General features: G+C 39.9%; 1 protein-coding gene across 1 annotated transcript in view; it reads left to right on the forward strand.

Moving 5' to 3' along the window:
- Window positions 1–16797, forward strand: part of PCCB (propionyl-CoA carboxylase subunit beta) — a 52015-nt gene that overhangs the window by 9284 nt on the left and 25934 nt on the right. Inside the window, exons 3-6 of the mRNA XM_084640228.1 lie at window positions 1585–1653; window positions 7370–7426; window positions 8204–8317; window positions 12237–12347. Of these exons, the coding sequence (XP_084496354.1) occupies window positions 1585–1653; window positions 7370–7426; window positions 8204–8317; window positions 12237–12347 (351 nt within the window). The remainder of the gene's footprint in view (window positions 1–1584; window positions 1654–7369; window positions 7427–8203; window positions 8318–12236; window positions 12348–16797) is intronic.

Consider the following 16797-nt stretch of genomic DNA (forward strand, 5'->3'; position numbering starts at 1 on the left):
CAACTTCTCTGTAGGAGAATAACTTAAAAAATGCAAACCAAGACTGAAATCTATTACAGTATTTAGATCAAGATTTGCTGATTTAAAGCGTGATTACAATTGGTGATTTATATCCCTTTGATTTAGGTCAGGCCACCCTGGTATTAAAGCAACGGTGTCAAACTGTGGCGTATACTTAATTATGGTCTTGGGTATGAATTTATGACTGGGTATTCCCCTCGGTCCACAGCAGATTACCAATGTCAGTGGAAGGTTTATGCAAGAGACCAAAGGGAGTATGTGGTATTTATGTAATAACCATTAGTTAGTGTTTATTAAATGTATTGCAGTAATGCCTAAAGGCCATACTCTGTAGTTCCTTTATTCCACAGACAGACTGTGCAAATAAGTGGATTTAAAATCTGCAAACCCACAGTCTGCTGTCCATCATCAAAATGTCTCCCTCACTTATGTACACGGTGAAATGGGTCCTGGACAAAGTTAAGGTGGTTTGTGTATGTGACATCCAGCTTAAGGCACCCAGAACTGTGAGCCATCGTGTAACCCTTCTGCCTCAACAAGTGAATGCTTTGCTGCTGCTGCTAAACTGTGTCTCAGCTCCCTGCCACACCAGCCTGTCTCTGTTGCTAGCAAACTCTTCAAGACTCAGCCAATCTAAACCTTGCCTTGCAGATAACTATCTGAGAGCCCCAGTTCCCAAGTGCTGCCAACACATCTTCCTGCAGAATTTCAGAAATGATTAGGTTTGCCGCCTCCAAAGAGACAGAGCACACGCCAGCCTGTTAGGGTAACCTTGACTTCAATACACAATGCTGAGATGATTTTGTAATAGAAGAAGTTGTTTATTAGTGAAGAACAAAGATTTAAGTAACGCCAAGCAAGGGAAAAAAGCTTGATAGCTTTTTAAACATATATGTAAATGTGCTTTCATTGTCCTCTGCCAGCAATCCAGACAGACAGACAGGTGAATCCCATTCCTTTGTCTAGAGTAAGCGTATGACGTATACACTACTTCCCAAACCTATTTAAGAAAATATTTCCAGTACACATATATCATCTTTTGAATACAACCTGTACATGCATCACACAGTGATTTTCAGGATGTGGCCAGTTTACATATGGTACCTTACATGTCACCTTTTAGATACATGTTATGACAACAGTGTGTTGGGGGAAATGAGTGCATCAGGTCTGATATAGGTTACAGTATGGTGGTCCCTCAGCCAGTTGACATTGATGGGCTCCTAGGGTCACAGTGTGCCCATAACTATGTTTCCTTATGTTCTGATGTTTATTGGGGGGTGGGGTGGTGTCACCTTAACACCTTAACTTTTCTGAAATTTAAATAAAGCTACAAAGTTCTCAACATTTTTTCCCTATTAAGTTTTATTTATATTATAGTAGTATTCCAAATGTCCTTATCCGGATGGGGGGATGTTAGTGCCCAGCACAAACACAGAGGAAGAGACAGCCCCATTCCCAGGCTAACAAATATTTTGTCTGTGAATTCAGAAGACGTTGACATAATTTTTTAATGACCCTTATTACTGTTCTGACCTATGTGTTCTTTGCTCTTTCATGCAGTATCCTGGAGACAGTGTGGTAACTGGCCAGGGCCGGATTAATGGGAGACTGGCTTATGTCTTCAGTCAGGTATTCTTTTGCTTTGCATCAGTTACATGTTGTGAGCTTGACCTTTCAAACTTGCTAATCTTTTGTAGATTTTGTCTAAATTGTTTGTCTTTTAGCATATCTAAATTATGTAAATTGTCCATTGAGTTAATATTGTTCCAACATAACAGTGTGATAATGCACAACATTTTACAATACGGGGCAGCAGGGTAATAGGAATGTTTTAACAATGTGTAGCAATGGGTGAGGGGGCAGTTAGGTAAGGAGAGGCTTGCAGTGTTGATGATAAACTCATTTTGTGAGAGATGTGATCAGGAACATGGGTGGTGAGAATTTGGCCTAGAAGATGAGGAGACTGATGTTTGTAGAGGACAGGGAGCTAATGGGAATCTTTCAGGATGGGGGACTTGTTATTACCAATAGGTAAGAAGGCTTGATGGTAATACTTTAACAGACTGAAGTTATGAAATGACTTGAGTTGGGAGTTTCAGTAATCAAGGCATTAATTCATGATCAAATGATTGAGCAGTGCATCGTGGGCTGGTGGCACGTACAGGATTTGACACTGATCCTGCAATGGGATCTGTGTGGATGGACCGCTAAACCTGCATGGAGCCCTGGCAAAATCAGTGGGGCACTATGAATCACTGCAGTCTGCCTGCTCAAATCTGATTGCAGGCTCAGGCCTTGTGTTTGTTACAGAAGCCAGAATAGCCGGAATTTGGGATTGAGGATCATCAGGCAAACTTGATTGCTTTTCCAGTTAGAACAACAAAATTTGTTGAAGGGACTACAGTAGATGGAATATTTGGATTTTTCCTTGAAAATATTTTTTTTATTGAGGTATAAAATACCAGCTTTTCGCCTCTGAGGCGGTATTTTGATTTTTTTTCTCATCGTTTAGGCAGCAGTTCTTAGTGCTGTTTCCTTCTCAAACTTCATGGTACACCCTTATATCTTGAGATTCTTCAAGGCAGTCCTAAAGAAACCTCATAGGCAGCATCTTGTCTTAGTGGAATCTGTTGTAATTTAGATGGAATAATGGGACCCAAAGAGTCAAAGGTGTTAACATAACCCAGTTACTGCCCAACATTAAACAATGATAAACAAAGTTCAGGGTTTGGTATGCAGAGACCTCAGCCTTCTTTGTATCAATGTAAACACACTATTAAAATCCTTTTGACCTGTAAACAGTTTAAGCATTTGAAATATGAAATATTAAATAAGGCTTTTATTTTAGTAGCATTCCCTTTTCCCTTTCCCTTTAGCTGGAGAGTATTTAGAAAGAAGAAACCCCCTTTTTGACAGTGTCTTAAATGCTATTTAAAATGGTAATAACTGTCCTTTTTGGGCCAAGAGAAGAAGTTAGTTGAAATGGGCTGAAGTTGCTGCTGCTGTTAAAGTCCAATCTCATTTCCTAAGAAGACAAGACAAGCACACATGAGGGAGAGAAAAGAGAAGCAAAGATAGAAAATTGCAACTTTGGTCTCTGGAGTGAGTTGACTCTTGTTTGCAGCTTACTGCTGCAAAACATAGGCACAGCACATGGTCTTATAAGCCACTCTGAGACCTGGCAAACTTGTACCAGCATCGAGCTTTCTTTTACCCCTCTCTTATCACAGGTGTACAGACCCATTTTGGCTCATTGATTTTGTTGGTTCCACACTTTTTTTGTTTACCAACCATGATCTTAACACAGTCCTTGAATTTATCAGTAGGCCTTTTTATTTGGAATAATGCAAGTCTTTCTGTCTCACTTTTGCACCTTTTTCCCATCAGTATTTGTTGTGATAGGTTATTGTGACATTTTATGAATTTACACTCACTTTTCAGAGTTGAGCTTGCAATTAGGGTGAATTATGTATCACAAGATAATCCCTCTCTTTTATGAACCAGTTTTGCCTAGGATCAGACATTTGTTCATGAAATTACAATTAAAAAAAACAAAATCCTGATTTAGTTTTAAGCATGTAGAAAAAAGGAAAAGAAAAAGGTACTTAGTTATATTTTACCATTTGCAAATTTCTTATTCCAGAACTGGGATTTAGAAATTTTACTTGATTAAATATTACAATAAGTACAGTTAAGACTTTTAAATGTCAATGGAACTTAAGAGTTTACAGCTCACTTTGTTCGTCACTAATACAAAACTTAAAACTGCTCCTGTTATATGTTTGTAAGATGTTTCAGAACAACCCAGTTCTTAATTACTTCCTTGGCTGTACATCCAGGATAGGTAAAGATGGAACCACCTCCCCACGGTTTTGTTTTGCACTGCTTACATAGTTAAACCTGTACATTTACACAAACTGAAAATTTTATACACCTAATGGTTAAAATAGATTACTTGGAGAACATTTTTAGCCCTGATGACATTTTTACCTAAGTGTGTTGCCTTCCTTAAAAAGAAGCAACAAAATGGTTTTCTTTAGAACCATTTTTGCATTCATGAACTATTTGCAACACCCAAAGGAGGTAAAAATTCACCAGCTTTTTAGTCTGTAACAGACCTTGCCCACCTGTTTCGCCACCAATATTTGTGAGGACAACATGGCCATTGTAGAACTTCAGCCCATTATGGAGATATAACTTGCAACACTAGCACTGTGCTGTGTTACATGCACAAAACCGCTACAGTTATTGACATAAAAAACAAAACAGGAAAAAAATATAGCAAATTGCTAAACCACAAAACAATCACAAAACGGTTTGGTGCTGCAATAGTCCTTGGTTGTGGTGGTTTGAAATTTAATTTACAGTTAATGCAGATGGTGTTTTGTTAACAATGGGGAGAAGGAGGATTACCCATGGAGTTGTTTTCGTAAAGGTCTGCTTTAGCAACTTAATCTTTAATATTTAAAACACTTCATTATTGCCACTTTTTCCCCCTTAAAAATATCTTTTTATTAAACCTTCTAAATTATTACTAATTACAGGAACTACAAACCTTAAAGTAAAAGAAAAAAACAAAACAAAGCATTTGTTTAAAATATTGTTTAAAAACCTGAACTTTAAAACAATTAACCCTTTTTTTTAAAGTAAAAAACATTAACAGTTTACTTTGTTTTAAAATACTTCAATGTGTTAAACTTGTTTAAAATAAGCCTTCAAACTTTGAAACCTTTGCTTGTTTGCCAAGATGCCCTCTTCTCAGCATGTATTTACTCTTTTAGGCTTACCCAAGGACAGCAAAAATGTTGTATTAATTTAGATGGAATAAAGGGGCCCAAAGACACAAAGGTGCTAACATAAGCCACTCACTGTCCAGCATTAAAGTGTGTCAAATAAAGTTCAGGGTTTGGTATAAAGAGACCTCAGCCTGCTTAGAACCATGGCAAATACACCATTAAATGTCCTTTTAACAATTGTTTTAAAGTTTGGGTTTTTTAAAACCATTTAGTGTCCTAAGAAGACAAAACAAGGCAAATGCACAAAAGAGAGAAAAAATAGTAAAGATAGAAAATTTCAGTTCTGTCTCTGGAGTTGACTCTGAGTTGCAATCTTACTGATGAAAAAACACAGGCACAGCACAGGTTCTTATGGCAAACTTGAACCAGCATCGGACTTGTTAGGACATAGTTTTTAGTTGCCTCTTCCAGGTCACAGGCTTACAGCAGTGTTGCAAACTATAGTCTTATTAGACTCTTACTAGACAGAAGGACGAAGGAGAGGGCTAGGAAAGAAGAAAAAATAAGGTGGGCGGGAGAAAAGAACACATGGGATAGGGAAACAGTCGCACATCCCAGGTAGTGTTTGTGATTCAACTGGAGCTGGTGGAGGTGGCAAGGTCATTTAGGTTCCTTTGCTCTGGTCAGACACTTTTCAAACTTGGGACAAAAAATGTCCAGAGTCCCAATAAATGGTGGCAGCCATAATGGTGAAACTCACTCCAGTAGCCAGTTTTCTCCCCAAAGCCTCTTTCTTTAAAAAACCCAAAAAGGGGCAAAATATCCCATACCCTCATTTTTTTGTCTACCTATTCAACCTAGTTTTCAACACCCATTTTGGCTCATTAATTTTTGGTTCCACACTTTTCTTGTTTACCATTCATGGTGTCAACACAGTCCTTGAGTTATATTAGGAGGCCTTTTTTGTTTGGATTAATGCAGTCTTTCTGTCTCACTTTTGCACCTTTTCCAGTCAACATTTGTTGTGATAGGTGATTGTGACATCTCATGAATTTACACTCACTTTTCACAGCTAATCTCACAGTTAGGGTAAATTTGTAGGCCCAGTTATCACAAGAAGTCTTAATCGAGTCATAAAAGCATTGACTAAACCTTAATTCATGTCTATATTTGACAGTGAAGATAAACTATCACTGTAACAAGCCAGGCCTTTCTTGGTTATCCCCTCGTGAGAGGATGTTACCCTGCAGGCTCCCAGCCTCAGTCCCTCCCCGTACTTCTCCAACTCACTCTTGGGCTCAGAACACCTTTGTCATGGGGTAGTTGTTCTACATTATTATACATGTCTCAAAGACATTAGCAGTGAATTCCCATCTTGTATCTCAGACAGCTCTGTCTCAGCAGCCTTTTTCACTCTCAACTCTTTTATAGTCCCCAATCTTCCTTTAAACCGAACAATCCTTGGCTTATCCCCATCGTGCTCTAATGGTGGTCAAAGATTCAAATGAAGCAATAACACAACCAGTGGCTGCCTGCCCTGGGCTTAATAAAAGACTCATGTCCTTTCTGCATTGTTTCCCAGCTCCCCGACACACTTCTGGCTCGAGAGTCTCCATCTCATGCTCTCCATGCTTCCCTGCTTCTGGTCGCTCTCTCCTTTTTTCTTGCTCCCAAGCCTCCTTATATAGCTCCTGTTCCCAGGTGCTATCCCTCCTAAACAGGACCAGCCAGGGTGCATCTGTTCAGTCACAAGAGGACTGAGACCCTCTCCATTAATGGGGCTCAGTCACCCTGCGATAATTACCTTAGCCAGAACAGTCATTGCTGTGCGACCTTGGGCAAGTCACTTCCCTCTGTGCCTCTGTTTTCCCTTTCCCACTTCGTCTGATTTGTCTTATTTAGGTTGTAAGCTCTTTGGGGCAGGGGCCATATCTTGCTATGTGTGTTTACATCTTGCTGTTTCCTAGTGCAATAGGGTCCTGATCACAGCTGGGGCCTCGAAGTGCTACTGTAATACAGACGGTAGTAAAAGAGGAAAAGATACTCTTGTTGAATGGGAGAGAAAATAAAAGCAGGGGGGACACAGTACGTTCATTAATTATTTTTAATGTAAAGTTTAATGGTATAATACACATAAAATAGATGCCTGATGTGAGAAAAGTTGTATTTTTGAGGAAAAGCAAAGAGGCGGATTAATAATCAAGGTGGTGAGGAATGGAGATGGGAAAGCAAAATAAAATAGAATGGGAGGGGAAACACAGGTGGAAATACAGTGGGATGAGTTTACTGTTCAGTAACAACCTTTCACATCAGGGTAAGGCAAGTTTTCAGGTTGATTTGAGAATTGTTTTCTACAATGAGGATACCACTGGAAAGCCTAGGCTGCATGAATCTCAGAATGCAAGGTCAGATTCTGATCCTCCATTAGTTATATGCCAGAGTAACTCTACTGTAGTTCCTATTGATTTATACCAGTGTAACTGAGAGAGAGAATCAGGTCTCAAATGTATGACCCCAACATTATCTTGAAAAAACTAACGCAAGAATATAATTTCATTTGACAATTGAACTGTTTCTATGTGCAATTTTAAAATGTGTTTTTCTTCCAGGATTTTACTGTATTTGGAGGGAGTTTGTCCGGTGCTCATGCCCAAAAGATCTGCAAGGTAAACATTTTAGAGGAGAAAAGAGCAAGTTGCCAATGCCTCTCTGGCAATATGTTGTGCTACTGCCTTGAATAACCCGATCTGAGAATGGCTTGGACTCTGCTATATGTTGTTGGCAAGTTGAAAGTTGCTGTTGCTGCTTTGGAGATCAACTGGCCCAGAAGAATATATCACTGCCCTTATTCAGCCCTTACCATCGTCTATTTTTGTACAATATTTATTTTCCTGGTCAGTTCCTAATATACTTTAAATTTATTATCCGCTTCTCCCTTTTGTTTGTTTACCACATGGGGTCTAATTACATGATCGTGCCATATTCATTGCATAGGCTGGGCAGTGAACACTGCAAAGCAGTGTGTACATAGAAGATAAGGCAGGGAGTTCTTGCATTCAGCACGGGTTGGATGATTCACTGTGAGGCAGGGGACCCTCACTGAACACTGACTCACTGCATGTGAACCATTTAACTTGCATACAGAATGAGACTAAAGGTTGTAACTGATCATGTAATTGAAGACTATGATAATCCATACACCAAAGGGCAGAGTTAAGGTTACACAAGTGACTTTAATTGTGGCGTTCCCTGACTTTTGGGTGGTTCCCTTTGTAACTGTATGATTTTTGTGTGGAATATGTAGTGATTTTATTTTGTTGGCGGTTTTAGTGGGGCAAATGCACATTAGTAAGTTTAATTTACCTCTGGTGATTTTCAGCTTGAGCTGGGCTGGTAGTGATTGTTCATCTTGTCTAATCAGCAGTTTGTCTGTTTATCTCCAGATCATGGATCAGGCTGTCATGGTTGGGGCTCCTGTAATTGGGTTGAATGACTCTGGAGGAGCCCGTATCCAGGAAGGAGTAGAGTCTTTGGCTGGCTATGCTGATATCTTCTTGGTAAGTGGCCTATTAGATGAGATCTACTGATGAAGCACTACATAAGATTTATTATTATTATTATACAATGGATTTTTAAATTAGAGGAGAGGAAGGGACAATTTACTAAATATAATAAAATACCTTCTGAGTCACATTAAGGTCTAGATTCCCATGTATATGTATATGGGATGTAGGTCAGAAAAGCAGAACTTTCTTTAAATGAGACTTACTCCTGGATCTCTGCTCTCTAGTGTGTTACAGGTGGAGCTAGCCTAGCTGTTAAGGCTTTTTCCTAGCTTGGCAGTGCATGACGCTCCTTAATCATCATTGTGCACATCCTCACCTCTGACTGGGAATCTAGTCAGTTTCTTCTTGTTCGTAGTTATTGAATACAAACCTGGCAAGGAGCATTTTATAGCAGACACTCTTTCAAGTGCCTATATAAACAGTAAAAGCAAAGAGATGCAGGAAGAGACATTCTGCAATACATTAGAACCACAGCGAAGACCACGGTCAGGATAGGCACCTTACTCAATGAAGGGGTAAAACAATAACAGAAAATGTGAAAATGGCAGAAGTGCTAAATGATTTTTTTGTTTCGTTTTTTACCAGAAAGGTTGAGCGATTGGATGTTTAACATAGTGAATGCTGGTGAAAATGAGGTAGGATCAGAGGCTAAAATAGGGAAAGAACAAGTTAAAAATTACATAGACAAGTTAGGTGTCTTCAAGTCACCAGGACCTGATGAAATACATCCTAGAATACTCAAGGAGCTGACTGAGATGATATTTAAGCCGTTAGCAATTATCTTTGAAAAGTCATGGAAGAAGGGAGAGATTCCAGAGGACTGGAAAAGGCCAAATATAGTGCCAATCTATAAAGAAGGGAATAAGGACAGCCCGGGAAATTACAGAACAGTCAGCTTAACTTCAGTACCCGGAAAGATAATGGAGCATATAATCAAGCAATCAATTTGCAGATGCCTAGAAGATAATAAGGTGGTGATTAACAGTCAGCATGGATTTGTCAAGAACAAATCATGTCAAACCAACCTAATAGCTTTCTTTGATAGGGGGAACAAGCCTTGTGGATGGAGGGGAAGCAGTAGATATTGTATATCTTGACTTTAGTAAGGCTTCTGATACTGTCTCGCATGACCCTCTCGTAAATAAACTAGGAAAATACTACCTAGATGGAGCTACTATAAGGTGGGTGCATAACTGGTTGGAAGACCGTTCCCAGAGAGTATCATCAGTTGTTCACAGTCAAGCTGGAAGGGCATATCAAGCGGGATCCCACAGGGATCAGTTCTGGGTCCGGTTTTGTTCATCTAAATCTTCATCAGTGATTTAGATAATGGCATAGAGAGTACACTTATAAAGTTTGCAGACGATACCAAGCTAGGAGGGGTTGCAAGTGCTTTGGAGGATAGGATTAAAATTCAAAATGAGCTGGACAAACTGGAGAAATGATCTGAAGTAAACAGGATGAAATTCAGTAAGGACAAATGCAAAGTGCTCCACTTTGGAAGGAACAATCAGCTGCACACATACAAAATGGGAAATGACTGCATAGGAATAAGTACTGCAGAAAAGGATCTGGGTATCATAGTGGATCACAAGCTAAATATGAGTCAAAAGGAAAACACTGTTGTAAAAAAAAAAAAGTAAACATCATTCTGGGGTGTATCAGCAGGAGTGTTGCAAGAAAGACACAAGAAGTAATTCTTCTGCTATAGTCAGTGCTAATTACACCTCAGCTGGAGTATTGTGTCCAGTTCTGGGCATCACATTTCAGAAAAGATGTGGACAAATTGGAAAAAGTCCAGAGGAGAACAACAAAAATGATTAAAGTTGTAGAAAACATGACCTGTGAGGGAAGATTGAAAAATTGGATTTGTTTAGTCTGGAAAAGAGAAGACTGAGAGGGGACATGATAACAGTTTTCAAGTACATAAAAGGTTGTTACACGGAGAAGGGAGAAGAATTGTTGTTCTTAACCTCTGAGGATAGGACAAGAAGCAATGGGCTTAAATTGCAGCAAGGAAGGTTTAGGTTGGTCATTAGGAATAACTTCCTAACTGTCAGGGTGGTTAAGCACTGGAATAAATTGCCTAAAGAGGTTGTGGAATCTCCATCATTGGAGGTTTTTAAGGGCAGGTTAGACAAACACCTCTCACAAATGTTCTAGATAATACTTAGTCCTGCCATGAGTGCAAGGGGCTGGACTAGATGACCTCTCGAGGTCCCTTGCAGTCCTACAATTCTATAAGAGGGGTTTGAAATAAATATGATGCAAGTACTTCCCACATCTGAAAATACCTGACAAGTTCAAATGAGAAACAAAAAAATACAGCTTGAGAGAGTACCTCTTTATATTCAGTGGTGTATGAGTTAAACATGAAACCATTGAATGTACCACCACTATCAAAATGAAATTGCTGTGTACTATCAAACCAGGTACCATTGAACATAAAATTATTATCAAGATGAAATTACAGCTTACAATGGGATTCTGTAGAAAGAACAGTTTATCATAACACAATTCAACATGAGATTGCAAATACTAATCGTAATCCACAGTGCCCATCTGAGTATTAAAAAGTATAAGAGCAGCTTATGATATGTCCTGTTCTGGATAGGCATGAATGCTGCCATCAAAAATACGTTATCAGTGTTAAATCCATAATCAGTACAGGAATTTAAATGCAACAAAAACTACTGATACGCTGAGATTCCTGATTGCCCTGGGTCCAGGGTTGGTACAGATCTCTATTTCTAAGACCATAAGAATTGCCATTGGTGGGAAAGGCTCTGCCAACTCCCCACTGCTGAAGCCCATCTCCTCCTGCGGGAATGACTCTGGTATCTCCCCTCCGCTGGAGCATTTCCTCACCACGGGGAAAGACTTGCCGCAATGAAAGGTTCTGGAAAGGGGGAGGCACCGCGGAAAGGCTCTGGCAGTGGGGAAAGCCTTTCCCTTCTGCCTGCCCCCACAAGACTCTTTCACTGACACGCTGTAGTGTGGATGCAGCCTTCTTTTCACTGCAGCATATAGCCACAGATATCCTACACTCTGCTGATAGTGGTTAGTGTAGACGTAGCCTTAGAGTGGCAGGATTCAGTGTGTCCCTTTTTTTTTGTTTTATTTTTCCTCCTTTTTCTGTTACCTGCAGCTGCATCCTGAGCCAGCCACATACATACATTGCTTTCCACTGTCTACTGCCACCATACCCCACCCAGTATAACCCACTCATCCAGCCCTTCAATAGACATACTATAGGATAGGAGCCCTGCTTTTTGAAAGGCCTCATACAGTGTCTCAGAGCTGGGCTTCCTCGTGCAGACCTCGTATGCCAATTCAATTTTAGGCTTTTAGTGCTCATTCAAATAATGAGAAATGTGGAAACCCAAAGCGTTTCTGCTGAAAGTGTTTCAGCAGAGCCCAGCTAGTGACCCATGCCAATATGAAAATATTGCTGATGCTTTTTGAAGAGGCAAAAAGTTTTGACTTATGTAGTGGAGAGCTTGATGCCAGTATGGTGGTGGTGTAGGGAGAGGTTGTCAGTGGGGGAAGGTTGCTAGTGACTAAAACAGCTGGTCCTATAATGAAAGGTTGAGCTTTGTCCGGAATACAGGTGTGTGGATCCTGCATGCCAGAATTAAAAGAGAGGATGGCACAGAAAATTCTTATATCCATTCTTCATATCCAAAAAGGCTGTCTGCATTCTCTTTTGTCATTTCTTTATTGTAAAATTGAGTGTGTTTGAGAAAATATATGTTCCTCTCCTGCCTGTCATTGGGGATTCTTGTGGAATCTTTGTACATCTTATGACTTGCTTTTTTCTTCCCTTTGATGTATGTCTATTGGAAGCTTTTGCAGGGATGTAAGAATCAGGAGATTTTTATTATAATTGGTTGCTTCTTTTCTCTTGCAGAGAAATGTTCTGTGCTCAGGAGTAGTCCCACAGATCTCCCTCATCATGGGTCCCTGTGCTGGTGGAGCAGTCTACTCTCCTGCTTTAACAGATTTCACATTCATGGTGAAGGTAAGTGTGACCCTAAGAACCTCTCAAAGCCAACTGGCAAAGGGTTCACTATTCTGTAACAGCAACTCCTAACAAGCCTGACAAATTCACTACACCTAGCACACTGCTTTCATAGTATTTGTCCATAAAGACTGTCATATGAGGTCTTTAATAAAAGCCACAATCACACAGGTCATTAATAGCATTGTGAAATGTACGTACAAGGGATGTGTGTGTTTGAAAAAAATATATAAAATATGTTCCTAAATGTCTGAATCAAGGCAGAGTTGACAAACAGGTTTCTGCCAGACAAAGGATATATTCACCTGTCTGCCCCGGTTCACATGTAAATTTAAGCATTGTAAGCCAACATAATGGAAGCCCCATTTGCATACAAAGTCAGCACAAGGATGTGAAGTCACCATGCAGTCAGCACACCAATGAATAAACCACAAAGATCATCTTGACTCTGGGGACAGACAATGACGTTGGGGAATATAAGGGAATGCAAAAAGACACCTATTTATCCTGCACCTGAGAAAGTAATCAGTTTGATTTACAATCATGAAAATGGGATCCCAACCAGCTTAGTTGGAAACTCTGCAAGCAAGTTTTGGGTGAGATTCATAGATTCTAAGGCCAAAGGGACCATTGTGATCACCTAGTTTGACCTCGTGTATAGCACAGGCCACAGAACTTCCCCAAAATAATTCCTAGAGCAGATCTTTTAGATAAACATCTAGTTTTCATTTAAAAATGGTTAGTGATGAAGAATCCACCATGACCCTTGGTAAATTGTTCTCATGACTAATTACTTTCAACTTTAAAAATATACTTCTTGTTTCCATCTGTATTTCTCTAGCTTCAACTCCAGTCATTGGATTGTGTTATACCTTTCTCTGCTAGACTGAAGAGCCCATCGTGAAATATTTGTTCTTCATGTAGAAATAGACTGTAATCAAGTCAGCCCTTCACCTTCTCTTTGTTAAACTAAATAGATTGAGCTCCTTGAGTCTGTCATTAGAAGGCATATTTTCTAATCCTTTAATCATTCTCATGGCTCTTCTCTGAAGCTTCTCCAATTTATCAATATCCTTCCTGACTTGTGAACACCTGAATTGTATTCAATATTCCCGCAGTGGCTGAACCAGTCCAAATACAGAGTTAAAATAACCTCTCTAGTCCTACTCAAGATTTCCCTGTTTATGTATCCCAGGACCTTATTAGGTGTTTGGTCACAGCATCACACTAGGAACTCGTGTTCAGCTTATTATCCACCAGGATCCCCAAATCTGTTTGAGTCACTGCTTCCCAGGATAACATTCCCCATCCTGTAAGTATGGCCTATAGTCCTGGTTCCTAAATATATACAGTAGACCTCAGAGTTACAAACTGAACCAGTCAACCACACACCTCATTTGGAACCAGAAGCACACAATCAGGCAGCAATAGAGACACACCCCACACACCCCCAAAAGGGGCAAATACAGTATGTAAACTACTAAACTTAAACTACTAAAAAAAATTAAATAGATTAAATTTAAAAAAAAAGTCTTGACAAGGAAATGAAACTGTTCTTGCACTAGTTTGATTTAAAGTAAGATGGTTAAAAGCAGCATTTTTCTTCTGAATAGTAAAGCTTCAGTGCTATATTAAGTCAATGTTCAGCTGTAAACTTTTGAAAGAATAACCATAACATTTTGTTCAGAGTTATGAACATTGCAGAGTTACGAACAACCTCCATTCCCGACATGTTCATAACTCTGAGGTTCTACTATACATTTACATTTAGCTGTTAAAATCCGGATCAAACTCTGTCAGTGACCTGTCTTCTTCATTATTTACCGCTCCCCCAATTTCTGTCTCATCTGTAAACTTTATCAGTGAATGATATTTTCCTCCAGTTCATTGATTTAAAATGTTAAATAGTGTAGTGCCAAGGACCAATCCTTGTGGGATCCCACTGAAAACATACCTTCTTGATGACAATTCCCCATTTGTAATTAAATGTTGAGACCTATCAGTTAGTCAGTTTATAATCATTTTAATGTGTAACATGTTCATTAATCCAAATGTCATGCTGTACCTAGTCAAATGCCTTGCAGAAAGCTAAGTATATTACATCAATGCTGTTATCTTTATCAACCAAACATGTAAACTCATCAAAAAAAAATCAAGTTACTTTGACAGGATCTGTTTCCCATAAGCGCAGATGATTTGCATTAATTACATTACCCTTCTTTGGTTCATCATTAGTCAAGATGAGACTGCTTTTGGACAGATGGTTAGCATGTTAAAGTTTAGTCTCTAGAAAGCATATATTGATTTTGTTTTATATGTCATCCTTCTGCTTCCAGTATCCTTACGATCTCATAAATCTTAGCCTTTTGTGACAAACTTGTGTTTGTTTTCCCTGTAAATCTATCTCAGTGCTGTGATGTTATATGGGAACTATTGTCAGTAAATCAAACAAGCTGGTGTGTACACTGTCCCCTTGTGAATAGCAAACTTGGTATTTCTGTGAGTAGGCACTGATGGGCTGGATATCACAGGGGAATGCTTCAAAGGAGCTCAGGGAGTGGGATGCACCTACTGCTAACCTGCAAAGAAAAGTGAGGTCTAGCATTGCCCTCAGGACATTGCTTGGGTAGCTAGCAGGCTGTTGTTGTCAGGCAGCTGACACCCAGTTAAGCACCATCAAGTCTCACACTGGAGGCAGGGCGGGCACCAAAGTTACTCACAGTCTTGGGCACCCTGAAAGAGCACTGCAGTGGGAATACAGCATCTGTTGATAACATGGAGCAATCTCATCTAGATTTAGAATCATGGATGTGCTTTCATCTTTGGAACATCTTAGGAACTAGAATCCCCTACAGAAACTTCATATAAGAGCTGCTAGCAATGGCGTTATGCCATATTTTAAATAAAGAACACTTGAATATTTTCCCCAAAAAGCAGTTTTATGCTTATTTTTTTGCATTGGAAATATACTGTCTTCCTTGGGTCTGTTGGATGTAGATTGAGAGCTTTCGCAGCCCTTAAATAAAGGGGTTGGGATGCTGAATCTTTAACAAAGAAAGTTTTTTCCCCTAAAATAGCTATGTAATTCAGAGGTTTAAACAATCTAAATAACAATCATTTCCCCACTCAATCAGTTGTACCAATTTTTCTAAGGGAAACAAGTTCTGAATATTTTTACATTTTAAAAAAAAAACAGAAGGAACTTTAAAAAACTTTCCAGTTTCCATCATATACAGTAACTCCTCACTTAATATCGTCCCTATTAACATTGTTTTGTTGTTACATTGCTGACCTATTAGATAACATGCTCCATTAAAGTTGCACAATGCTCCCTTATAATGTTGTTTGGCCTCCTGCTTTGTCCACTGCTTGCAGGATTCTCTGGAAGAGCAGCCCATCTTCATAGGGGCTTGGAACCAGGGTGGGCCAGCAGCCCCCCTATTAGCACCCCTAAGTTCCCTGTGATGGGCAGTTCAGGTGTCTAGGTGTCCCTCCCACTGCTGCCCTGCTTCTCCTGCCTTCTGCCTTGGAGCTGCTCCTGGGAGCCTCCTGCTTTCTGTGGAGGGGGGAAGAATTGTGCTGATGTCAGGGTGTCCTCTCCCGCCCCCCTCCCCCTCCCCCCCCCTTCCTCCACAGAAGAGGTGAGGAGGGACATGACAGGGCTCAGGAGGGAGGGAGTGTGCTGAAAGCTGCTGTTCTACTTAAAAGGGCAGCGTATTTAAAGGGACAATGCTCGTCTCTGTCTCACACGCACACACACGGTGTGTGTCTCTGTCGCACACACATGGAATCTTCTCAGGCTGGTGGCAACTCACTGACTGAAGCAAGGCCAGGGAAGAGGCAGCTATTTGGGTGGGGTCTGCTGGGATTGGGTTGGAGGAGGTGGGGAAGGAGAGAGATGATCTCCCAAGCTTTCCTCTGTATTTCCAGAAGCAGAATTTTGGCCCTGTAAAGGGCTGCAGACAGACACTTGTTATGGGAGTTGGTTACATCTAAGATCAATAGTAACTGAAAGCTATTAAAGAAAAAATGTACTGTCTCTTCTGTTGGTGTGCTTTCTGCATTTGACTATACAAGAGACATATTGAAGCTGGCAATACACATGTACAGAATTAGGCAGTTTTTCTAGCTGAAACTTTTGTGTGGCTTTCACAGAAAAAGTAGGTATTTTACTCTTCCAAAATCTCCTAGTCTAGTACTGACGAGACTTTATTTAGCTTAGTTTGGGACATAAAATAATTGCACTGTTGATGCAATTGTGTGTAAACCAGAATGAACTTTTGTCCCAAAATTATTTTTCTGCATGAGCTGAGAAAGAAACTGTGCAGACAGGTAAATACATCAAGAATAAAAGATGTGGGAAAATGCCAAAACTGTAGAGGCACTGGAGTGCCTTTGGATTAGGGATGGGTTTTGTTTTTCACTTAAAGTCAGGAATTCAGTCTCAGGC

This window comes from Lepidochelys olivacea, assembly GCF_965140295.1.
Source record: "Lepidochelys olivacea isolate rLepOli2 genome assembly, chromosome: 9".
Taxonomy (NCBI): domain Eukaryota; kingdom Metazoa; phylum Chordata; order Testudines; family Cheloniidae; genus Lepidochelys; species Lepidochelys olivacea.